General features: G+C 36.6%; 1 protein-coding gene across 2 annotated transcripts in view; it reads left to right on the forward strand.

Annotated features, from left to right (window-relative positions):
• Positions 1-12751, forward strand: part of EEA1 (early endosome antigen 1) — a 114621-nt gene that overhangs the window by 14098 nt on the left and 87772 nt on the right. For both annotated transcript variants that reach the window (XM_019624770.1, XM_019624769.1), the window contains exon 2: positions 11175-11267. In XM_019624770.1, coding sequence (XP_019480315.1) covers positions 11175-11267 — 93 coding nt within the window. The remainder of the gene's footprint in view (positions 1-11174; positions 11268-12751) is intronic.

Consider the following 12751-nt stretch of genomic DNA (forward strand, 5'->3'; position numbering starts at 1 on the left):
CTCTGGCATCCCAAGCGAGTTCTTAACCATCGCGCCACTCGGCCGGCCCCCTCCTATGTCTTTTGATTGGAGCATTTAATCCATTTACTTTGAAAGTAATCATTGATAGATATGTAGCTATTGCCATTTTATTATTCATAATTTTGATCCCCCCCCCCCCAACACCGTCTTAAAGAAGATTCCTTGTAATACTGGTTTGGTGGCGGTGAACTCCTTTAGCTTTTTCTTGTCTGGGAGACTCTTTATCTGTTCTTCAATTTTAAACGGTAGCCTTGCTGGGTAGAGTACCATTGATTGTAGGTCCTTGTTTTTCATTAATTTGACTATTTCATGCCAATCCCTTGTGGCCTGCAAAGTTTCTGGTGAGAAATCAGCTGATAATCTCATGGGAGCCCCTTTATAAGTTACTGTAAGTTGCCTTTCTCTTGATGCTTTTAGGATTCTCTCTTTGTCTTTAATCTTCGCCATTTTAATTATAATGTATCTTCTTGTGGACCTATTTGGGTTCATCTTGTTTGGGACTGTCTCTGCTTTCTGGATTTCTATGTCTGTTTCCTTCACCAGCTTAGGAAAGTTTTTAGTCATTATTTTTTCAAGTAGGTTCTCAATCCCTTGCTTTCTCTCTTCTCCTTCTGGTACCGCTATGATGAGAATGTTGTTACACTTGATGTTATCTCAGAGATCTCTTAAACTATCCTCATTTCTTTTGGATTCTTTTTTCTATTCTGATTGGGTGTTTTCTGCTTCTTTGTCTTCCAAATAGCTGATTTTATCCTCTGCTTCATCTAGTCTGCTGGTGATTTCTTCTGGTGCATTTTTTTTTTTTTTAAGCTGAGCCATCCTGCCCACTGTTGGCAGCTCAGCAGCAGCTCATCTCGGGCTGGGCATTGAAGCGCTGTTGCACAGAGCTCGCACTCTTGAATGAGCTCTTAAACAACTGAGCCACTCGGCTGGCCCTCTAGTGCATTTTTTACTTCAGTTATTTTATTCTTCACTGGTTCTTATTTTATGGTTTCTGTGTCCCTTTTTATGCTTGCTATCTCTTTGTCATAGTTCTCACTAAGTTCCATGAGCATCCATTGTTTTGAACTCGGTATCTGGTAGGTTGCTTGCCTCCATTTTATTTAGTTCTTTTTCTGGAATTTTTCTCCTGTTCTTTCACTTGGGATGCATTTCTTTTTTCCTTCATTTTGGCTGCCTCTCTGTGTTTGTTTTTATGTATTAAATAGATCTGCTATGTCTCTCAGTCTTGGCCAGGTGACCTTATATAGTAAATGCTCTGTGCGTCCCTGGAACTGTCTCCCTGGTCACCTGCTCTGGGATTGTCCCTTGTGTGGGTTGTGTGCCTTCCTGTTATAGTTGAGCCTTGGTTGCTTTTGGCACATCAGTGGGTGGGATTGACCCTTGGGCTGATTGGCTGTGGGGTTTGGCCACATCCATAGCTTATGGGCTGCTGTGTGTGTGGGGGCTTACCCCACTGATTGGGATTCATCCCAGCGGGCTTTGGTGCCTGTTGAGACCACCTTTTGGGCTTGTTGCTTGTGGGGATGATTGGGTAGTGCTCTGCTTTGGTCTGAAGCTAGCTTCCAAATATGTTGGTTCTGGGGCCTCTTGGGAGGGACTCCAGTGCAGGCCTAAGTCATCCACTGCCTGTGACTGGCCTGGGACTACCTGAGAGGAGCTATAAAGTGATCAACAGTTCTTTGCTGCCTGTGCTAACCCTGGAGGCACGTGGGGCAGGCCATGCTGCAAACTGAGGATATTTGTCATCAGTACGGGGCCTGAGGTAGCTCCTCAGAAAGCCAGGACATCCCAACGCCTGCTGCCACCTGCCAGCTCCCTTAAGGTTCAGCCATTGATAAAGCCTCGTGCGGTATGCAAGTTGAGTGAGGCAGGGTCTCAGGGAGTCACTAGAATGGGAAGAGTCGTGGTCACCAGTTTAATGTAGATTCTGGTTTGGTGGCAGTTCTGAGCCTGGAGCTACTCAGCAAAAGTCTCAGAGCACACTGAGGTCAGTCACCACCCATCTGGGGCCTGTGAACTCCAATAGTTTTCCAAGAAAGAATGCAGTGCAGGTGGGCTGGCTGCTTGCTGAGAAAGTGGATGTGCTGATGGAGCAGTTGGGTGGGGTGGGATTTTAGCACGGTCAGTAGGGTGGAGCAGCAGAGCTCATCAGACCAATTCAGATTCAGATTTGGCCATTGGCATGGTGGGTGGGCTCAACACAGGAAGTATGGCACGCGTCTGCTGGCTGCACAGGAACAGGACCCCACACCAAGAAAATGGCAACTGTCCTCCAGCCCTTGTCTGAAAGCCACACATTTTAGCCTGACTCCTGTATGCCTCCAACATCACCTGAGTCATTATCCCTTGGCCAGAGCCCAGGTGAGTGCCTGCGAATGAGTGAATCTGTGTGCTGGCCCTTTAAGAGGATGTCTGTGTTTCCCGCTGCCTTCCGTCCCAGCCGGATAGTTGTAATCACCAGTGTTTTTCACAGCCAGATGTTATGGGGGCTCCTCTTCCTGGCACCAGTATTCCGGCCTGGGGAGCCTGGTGTGCGCTGGGGTCCCTCACTCCTCCGGGTGGATCCTCTGCATCTGAGATATCCCTCCTGATTCTCAACCACCATATGGAGGTTTGGGGCCAGCCCCTTTAATATCTCTGCCCTTCCTACCAGTCTTGGCGTACTTTCTTCTTTATATCCTTAGTCATAAAACTTTTGTTCAGCTAGACTTCAGATGGTTCTGCAGGTTGATTGTTCTGTAATTTAGTTGTAATTTTAATGGAAGGAAGCAGGCACAATGTTTATCTACTCCACCATTTTGGATCTCTCTGACCATGTTAGCCATTATTATTGCTAATAGGAAGATAGAATATTTCATTTAGCAGACTACCAATTGACAGTTCCTTAATTACTATAAAACTGAAGTTTCTTATGTGCATGATTTCTAACATGCAGATGATCTAGGGGAAGTTGATATTCCGTGTATTTAAATAAGATTCATGCCTCAGGGTTATTTTGGTTTTATGTTTTTGAGTATGAAGGCACTAGAGGAAGTAGAGAAATCACTGAATTTGTAATCAAAAGACCCGAGTTCAGGTTCTACCACTGCTGCCATTGTGATTTTAGGCATATCCTTGAGCTTCTCTTGGCTTGACTTTCTTTAATGTGTCCAATAAGGGCATCACCTAGGGATTTCAAAAGTGCTATTCAGGGTAAAAGTGTTCATTGAGAGCCAAGGAATTACCAGGATTTTGAATCTGCAGATTGTTTGCAACTCCATAGTAGCATTTTAGGTGTGTTATATAACAAATCCTGATACCTTTTACCCTATTTTCTGGCATCTTGGCTGAAAAAAACAGTATCTTCAGGAAGCAAGAATTCAGTGATGAAATTTGGTAACTCATGTAAAATGACTATGACAGCACCTGACATATATTAATAGTAGGCTCTAGAAGATAGTAGTAGGTCTCCTTCTCTCCTGAGATCGCCCCCCCCACACACAGTGTGAGGCTCTGTATGGGTATCTCAGATGCAAGTAAGGTACATTCGTTGTAGTGGGTGCTTTGGTGTGCACCTAGATCCCTCTTCAGGATGGAGAAATGTTCCTCTAGCTGCCTGGAGTCATGGCTGCCAAAGGCTCATAACTTCTCTGGGAGCTGCCCTTGTAGAAGGAAGTTGCCTCATCCATTTTATGTCCCCTTCCCGGAAGCAGTCTGCCCTTAATCACATGTGCAGGATACAAAGAATCATTATCCCCTTGCTAGGGACTTCTGTGAAGGGCCTTCCCAGCGTCAGGACTCTCAGTAGGATTAGCTGAGGCTGCTGTTGGAACTGTTAATGATCAATACTGTTCAGGTTCTCCTGGGCCCAGTCATACTGCCCCTGTGCCCACACAGGTGTTCTTGAGAGCACTTCTCAATAAACCTCCTGCTTGCAGATTTCAGAGTCTCAGAGTCTGTTTCCTTGGGAACCTGAATTAGGAGTCATCTGCTATTTGAATAGTTTTTCTCAGGGATTTTTACATCATAAAAGATGATTATATTCAGGATGGATTTTAATTTTATGCATGTTGTGTTCTACTTCTTTGAAACTGATAATCTGCATATCTTTTATAACAGGAGTCCATGCCCAGTAGGTTAGAATTTCTGTTAGATTATAAAATGCTAAGTAATAGATCTTCAAGCCTATTTGGTGGGATTTTAAACATGGCCCACAGATGCTCACTCAGGAAATTTTATTATCAGTTCCTTTCTCAGTTCCCTCAAGTGATTTTAGACTTAAAGGATGAAAACTGGCTTCTTCTCAAAACTAGACCATGAACCATTATTTTGGTATATTTTTGTGCCTGTCTATTCATATTTATTGAATCAAAACATCAGGTACTCTAAACTTGTTTAAAATATGTAGATCAATTTTAATTATATATTAGATATTTAAAAATATGTTAGGTATTTAAAAACTTATTTTTTTACTTAATATTGAGTTAATTGTATGATGTCTATAAACCCAATTTTGTTTCTACTAACATCTGTAATTAGTTTTAATAGTTTCAGTCTCTTACTGACTTGGCTGCTTTTTATTTTTTTCTGACTTAGCTGCTTTTGAGAAGTAAATAACTTTCATGTAACTATTAATAACTATATCACTAAGTTTTAGCGTTTTCAAAGTGTTCATGAGAAAGCTAAGCATATATAGAGATTGGAAATATATTAGGGCCCAAATGAATCATAGAATAAAAATTTTGGAGCTGGAAGGACCCATGATCTGTTTTGTCCCTGCAATTTATCAATGAAGAAGTTGAATTTAGAGAAATTAAATGTCTTGATGTGTATCAGAGAGATGACCAAGAAACATTTTATATAAGATTCTCTCTAAATTATTGAATTGGGACCTGAGAAACCTAAGTTTTAATTGCAGCTCTACCATTTGATAGGAGAGTAGTGTCTGGTAAGCTAATTATACTTTCTAGGGCTGAGTTTCTTCATCTATGAAGTTAAACAATTGTAACATAATTTGAGATGCTTTCCCGCTTTTAAATTTTGATTCTAGGTCTTTTTCAGGAGAGGTGCACTTAATAATAAGTGTCTACTATTTAATAGTATATCTACCAAATGTCAGGTGCTGATTTAAACATTTACCATGTATTATTTCATTTAATCCTCACAACAATTTTGTGAGGCTGACATTAGTTCTACTTTACAAATGGTGATTAGGGGTTTTGAGTGGTTAAGTAAATTTACAGAGTGGGTAACCTGGAAGTTGAATACAGGTCTGTGTGACTCCAACTTCTAAATTCTGAATCACTGTACCTAGATTTAGGTCTTTTTTTGTTTCTGGAACACTTGACAGGCCCTGCTGAAAACAGGAGCTGATTGCATTTAGATAGGTATATGCTTCTAATCCCCTTCTCTGGCATAGTGTAATATGGTGTGTCAGTAGATTAGGCAGGAAAGATTTATTATAGAATGCAGAAGTATATTGTGTGCTGGTGCATGAAAAATTTTGGAGAGGGCTAGAATCAGATGCAACAGGGGGCATAGCTTCTTAGAAGCCACTTTGAAAGACAAATTGAATAGGGATTGCACTCAATTTAGCATTAATAATTTAATGACATAGGTGGCTGTATTTGCTTGCTCATTAAAGTTGTAGATGGCTCTAGGTTAAGTGGAATTGCTCACATTTCAGAAAATAAGAATTGTTCTCAGCTGAAAGCTGATATAAATGAGCTAGTGTTAAATGTATATTTATAAAGAAGCTTACTACTGTACATGTTTTATGATAGAAAAGCACCTGTGGAGATATATGATTTTATGTTTTCTAGGTCAAGGGTCATATTATTGTAAAAGTCTGAGTAATGAGTAAGCCTTTTACTTCAGGACTTGATATTGATCAGGATATATTCAGTTTTAAGAAGAAGGTGGAGAAATGAGAAGGAACCCTGAGGACCAAAAAAGCAATTAGCAAAAATAAAGTATGAGACAAGATTAAATGTGTTAGAGTTATAATGGAAATTGGAATGAAGAGTATTAGTGACTGTTCTCAAGGTTGAAGATTTAAAGCAAACAGGAAAGGATTTGAGACAAATTTTATATGAAGTTTGAGGCTGACATCTAGTAGTTAGGATTAGAATGTACAGAAGGTATAAAATGAAAAGTAGACAGTCCCTTCTCCAATAAATATTTCTAATAGCTTCTTTTATATTTTTCCACAATTTTTTGATACCTGTATACATTAACATACAAATATGATCATTCTTCATGTAAATTTGAATTTTTTTCACTTTATATAGTTTGGAGATCTTATAAGAATCAGCAGTTTTAGAACTTCCTCTTAGGGTTTATTTTCAGTAACTACCTTATATTCTATTGTATAGATTATAAAATTTAACTAGTCCCCTATTGAAGGACATTTAGTTTGTTTCCAGTTTTTTTTATTATAAACAATACTGCAGTAAACATGCTCCTACATGTAAATAGGTGGTACTTTTGTAAGTTTGTCCCCTGGGTAATCTCCTAGCAGTGAGTCAGAGAGTATGTACATTTTTTTGTATTTAGTTACACTTCCACTAACAATATTTGAGAGTGCTGGTTTTCCAACACTCTTTCCACCAATGAGTATTGTCAATGAATAAAAACATCTTGATTTTACTCAAATACTCTGAAAACCAGATTGGCAGTTTGTCATTTAGTCTTCCAGTTTCTTTTAACTTAAAAACTTAAAAAAGAAAAGATGGAAAATAGAATGATGTAAATCTTGGAGCAGTTACATTAATCCTTTTTTAATGTATAAAAGCTATTGTGTGTTAGTTAAATTCACGTGGACACTTTTATTATGTCCTTACTAGAAATTGTGGTCTCTCTCTCTCTCTCTCTCTCTCTCTCTCTCTCTCTCTATATATATATATATATATATATATATATATATATATATATACACTCCGTATTTCCCCATGTATAAGTCACACCCTTAAAAACTGGGTGCGTCTTATACAGTGGTTGTAGATTTTTTTTACTTGCATTTCCCGCTTTTTTCGCGCTCATACAACCACTGTATAAGACGCACCCAGTTTTCAGACCCCAAATTTTTCAAAAAAGGGTGCGTCTTATACATAGGGAAATATGGTAAAAAATATATATATGTGCGTGTATAATATATACATACATATATATATATATTTAAAAAGCAAGCAAAACGTGAGTTCAAATTTAAGATGATAAAATGGTTTTTACTTTTTTGATTTTGTATTTATCTTTTTTTATACTGAATTTCTTGGAGCATGAACATAATTATTTTTCCTAAAAATATACATTAAACAGCTTTAAAATAACTATATTAATATAACTGTCAATAAGATTACTGAATGAATTTTACTTTTTTTTATTAGTTTTGTTTTCCTTATTGTGTATCTGACTAAGGCTAAGTAGTCAAAACGCTGTGTTCTTAAATCACTTGGAATATTTATTTTTTCTGTGTGTCTATACCAGCAACTTGAGATTCAGTTAGGTTTTTAAATTTAAAAAAAGTTTTTAAATTGTGGTAACAGAATTTACCATTTTTACCACTTTAAAGTATACAATTTAGTGGCATTAAGTGCATTTATATTGTGCCACCATCACAACAGTCTTTCCCCAGAATGTTTTCATCATCCCAGACTGAAACTCTGTACCACTAAACAGTAACTCATGATTCCTCCTACCCCTCAGCCTCTGGGAACCGCTATCTACATTCTATCTCTGAATTTGATTATTCTAGGTACCTCATATAGGTGGAGTTATACACATGGGTCCTTTTGTGTCTGGCTGATTTCACTTAGGTGTAATGTGTCTTAGGTTCATCCATATTGTAGCATGTTTTAGAATATCCTTCCTTTTAAAGGCTGAACAATATTTCATTATATGTATAATGCCACGTTTTGTTTATCCATTTACCTACCTTGGACATTTGGGTTGTTTTATCTTTTAGCTATTGTGAATAAGGCTGCTATGAAAATTGGTGTACAAATATCATTCACATGGTTAGATTTTAACTGAGGTTTTTGATAAATGAGGATTATTATTAAATAAATTAGAGAACACAGAGAAAAAGCAAACTTTTCCCCTGGGATGGTAAAGGTTGAGATAAATGAAGGGTTTGATTCTGGATATGATTAATTTCAAGTGCTTTGGCAAACCAATAAGGGAGCAATTGGAAATGTGGGTGTAGAGGTATAGGGTGCTAAAGTAGGTCTTTCTTTTCTAGCCTGGGGGGGGGAGATAATGGCACCTTTAGGTAAGGTAATGGCAAAGGAGAGGGAGAAAGGCTAGATTCAGAATTTATGTTGGCGAATGAACTATTAATAGCTTAGTGTTTGATATGAAGGTTAAGGAGGAGAGGGAAGGCTTTGGATTTAGGCAAGGTGGATGTGTAGTGTTCCTGTAATTCGAGATAGAGATGGATAAAAGGTTTTGTGAGAAAAGGTAATGAATTTGGTTTTGAATAAGCTGACTTTGGGGTGCTTTCAAGGCATTCAGGTAGATATATTTAGCAGGACAAGAAATTATGAATTGGAAGTTTAGCAGAGATCTGGATGAGATTTAGAGGTTTAGTATTGTCAGCATTGGGGGTAATTCAAAGTAAGGGAGTAAATGAGATCACCTAGGGAGTATAGAGTATATAATAAGCTAAGAGGTCAGACACAAAGCTCCCTGGGAAACCCTGGGCTGCTTTCCATGAAATTAAAAAAAAAATTCTCCCATGCAATAGTACTTGTCATTTGCAAATATACCTTGTCACTTTATCTGTATGTGGTAAATAAAATCTTAGCTCTTAATAGTAGAAAAGGGGTAGTGAGGGCCTTAAGAAATCTTTGGTTATCCATTTATAGTACGAGGATCAGGTAAAAGCACCCTTCTCAAGGTCTGCATATAGTAGATGACATTTCAACCTTTTTGAATTTGTGAAAATCTTCCTAATTGGTTTTTATGGTGGGCTGAGGAGGAAATAGAGTAACAAAATCAATGCTGAAAATTACATTTTATAAGAAATTCTTATAGATGTCTTATCAATCCCCAGAGTTGAGGTTGTATGTCATTTAATTTCTAATAATTGTATCCTTGCCAGTTTTAGAAATAATCTGGCTAAATATAATATATGCATAATATCCTACAACCATATTTTTTTTTCAAAAGCAAAAAATTATTTTTAGTTAACTCACCTATTTCTGGGAATTAATTCATCATTAACTTAACTTTGGCTGGTTTGCTTTGTTTGCTACCTAGTTTCAAAACTAGAGTGGTGTGGGTTGTGTGTTTGCTTATTAAGCATTTATTATGACTTTTCTGTGTGCAGAGACTGTTCTAGTTATCATTTTAGTGCTTTGAAGGTCAGTAAGATTTAAAGATGAGATTCTTTATCATTGGTAGCAATTAGGTTGTGAAACTGATTTGAGTAATTTTCCTAGTGAAAGGTTTGCTCTCTTCATTGCTTGATAGTCTTTAGAGTGAAGTCATATATAGAGTTAGGGATGAGGGGGGATGTTGAGAATTTGGAAACTCTGATTCAGTATTTCACCAGATATCAGAAAGACTTATGTTATTCATCTCTCTATATTTGTTTTTTATATGCTGCTAGAGGTTTGTTTTGTTTCTGTTTTTCCTCTACTGTTAGATTAATATTTTCAATCACAATTGCAAGACGTAGCCATTGGTTACTTTGGATTACAGCAGTACAATTATGATTCTCACATGTAGATTATTTAATTGTATTCAGTATACAACTAGTGAGAATTAGATAAATTATGTATTTCAAAGAAACTTCATGTTGTTAAAACTTCTATGATAGTGATATTTTTATTCAAGTTACAGTAAACAATAATAACTTTTTTGTTTGCTTGTTTTTTGCCCAGTAAAGTGCTGTTTTTTCTTCAAAAGCTTGTATTTGATTTTTTGATAGCAGTTCGCAGAGATGAACACTGTTTTATATTGGTTATATAGTTGTTGATAGTATGAATCTGTTTTTATATTACCAACAATCCAGAGTAGCCAATCTGTTGCAGGTATCTATTCTTATTTGGTTGAAGTAAATACTTCAAATACCTCTTGGACTTATTTAGCTCTGTCTACTAGGATTATTTTAGGCAAGTTTGTGAAAGAGTATTTTTGGTGATAGTAACAGGACTATTACAGGCATTGTCTGTTGAGGCAATTGTGTTGTGAATTGTTCTAGACCTTGGTTGCTTGGAGTACCTCTCAGTGAAGATGTCCAACAGAAAGGCAGTATGGGTTGGTGAGTAAGAGACAGACTGCTTGTGCTAAAATCCTTTTCCCATTTATTAGCCATGTGACTTTGAGTAAGTTACTTACACTCTACCTTGGTTCTTCTCTCTTGTGTAAAGTAGAAATAATGGTAGTAGGTACTATAAATGTTTTTTGATAGGGATTATTGAGTTAGCCCTTGTGCTCCAACTCTACCTTTTTGCCCAGTGTTTTATTAGATTTCCAATTCCTTTAAGGTAATTCCTAGATATTAATGAATGATAATATTAGATGATAAATGTTGCAGGGGAAAAAAAGACTTTTAACCCTCCAAAATATATCTTTGGTGATGGAATATCTATCAAGTATTGGAAACAGATTGGTAATGGTTGCCATGGATGGCAGATGGATGGTGATTAGATAATATGGACTGTGTTGGTCTTTTTAGCACCTCTCAAATCACTGTAGTTCAGTTGGTGTAGTAAAGAGGGTAATGCAGGAGGACTTAGGAGATCAACATTTTAGTTCTGCTTCTTTGTGATTTTTGTTCAGTACGATCTTGAGATGTCTTTAGCTGCTTTGAATCTGTCTTTTCATATATACAGATAACATATGTCTTGCCTCTCACAGAGATGTCATTATGATTAAATAAGATATTCTGTGAAAGTGAGTTGAAAATATAAAACACTATATAAAAGTAAAATTTTTATTAACTTAAAAAGACTGAAAATGAGATAATGCATATAGAAATCTTGATACAGTATTAGGTACAGTTTTCAATAAAGGATAGCTAGCTGCCAGTACTGTTTGTTATTATTATTGAGAAGACATCTACTTTTCTTATGTGTCAGGTCGACCTGATTATTATTAAATAGTTTATGAATATATTGTTAACATCTGCTTTGATTTCCCCCCTCCCCCATTTGTTTATATTTCAGACTCCTGGGAGAGTTGGCTCTCAAGGTTCTGATTTGGATTCATCAGCAGCTCCTATTAACACGGTGGATGTCAATAATGAAAGCTCTTCAGAGGTATGAAAATAATAATTTGGTAATAAAATTCAACGTTATTTAGGGGAAATAGCAAATATTTGGAGTAACGACTGATAATTTAAACTTTAGTAGGAAAAGTTCTCGTAAACCTTTCTTACAAAGGAATGCAACTTTTGAATGATACTATATGTAGATACATACCGATGCTTAGTTGTGAGAATGAGAAAAATGTATATTAAGACTGAAAAATAATGTTGCCGATTTATCTTTAATGCTAATGTCATCTCAACCTAATGAAGCTTTAAAATCTTGATGAATTCCCAGTTAATAAGTATCTATTTATGTGTTTGTAATGTCATGCACTACTGAGCTAATGAAAATTAGGTTATCTGTAAAATTTATACATTAGTTGCTATCTTCATTTATTACTTCTTAAGAACTTTTATTTTTGATAGCTTATTAAAAATTAATAGAGAAAGTAAAATAAGTCTAAAAAAGAAATAACTTAAATTTTTGAGAAGTTAGCCTTAGTTGCTTTATTATTATTATTTTAAACAAACAATATTTGCACATTATAGAAAAAGGAGATAATGAAAGAGAGGACATAAAACCACCCATAATACTGTCTAAGAGATCTGCACATATTAGGCTCTGATAGTTTTGTTCAATTGCGCCTTTTTGGGTGCCACAATACCACCTGCTGAGTCTCCTTTTCTTTGTTCTCCCCTTCCCCACCTCTTGGTTGATGAGTCTCTCTCCTGTGTATTTCTGGGTATACTCCTCTTTCTAACCATTCATCTCTCTTTTTTTTTTCTCTCTTGACTACCTGTTTCTTTGTCCGTCTGTCTTCAGTATATGTATATTAACCACAATAAAATTTTACGAGATTGTGAGAGTGAGAAGTATCAGATAAACTTCATTAAGAACAAATTTAAGGAAATGTCTTTAAGAAAAATATTCCAAATTGTGTTCTCAATATGATGAGCCCAAAATGGTCAGCTGTAACCGTGGAGAGAGATCTATTTATAATTGTTGATTTCAGTCAGATAAAAAAAAAAAAAAGTCTACCATGGGTAGTGAATGTTGATAATCCTGCTATATTTTCTTATTAGGGACATTTTCCTATTCTCTGAGACAGCAGTATTCTTTTCTCTATCCTCAGATCTCCCATGTGTCTTACCCTATTTCCATCTTCCCTTAGTCACCTTCTTTCATATTCTCAGTTTATCATCTTTCCCTCCTGCCACTTAGTTTTTACCTATGTCATGAATTATTTCCATCAGCAGGTAAATACCACTCTAGAGGTGCCACTAACCTAGGACTTAAATTAAGTTCTGTGCTTCAAATTCTTTAGACTACACAATAACGTAAATTCCAGCTACTAACCTAATTGAGGACTATTGGTGATTATGAATTCTCAGGGGAAATTGTTTTTTCCATGTGCCCAGTGCTAAGGTACACACTTGTCAAGGTCTCAGCCTCCCTCTCTCTCTCTCTCTCCCTCCCTCCCTCTCTCTCTCTCT

This window comes from Hipposideros armiger, unplaced genomic scaffold, assembly GCF_001890085.2.
Source record: "Hipposideros armiger isolate ML-2016 unplaced genomic scaffold, ASM189008v1 scaffold_606, whole genome shotgun sequence".
NCBI lineage: Eukaryota > Metazoa > Chordata > Mammalia > Chiroptera > Hipposideridae > Hipposideros > Hipposideros armiger.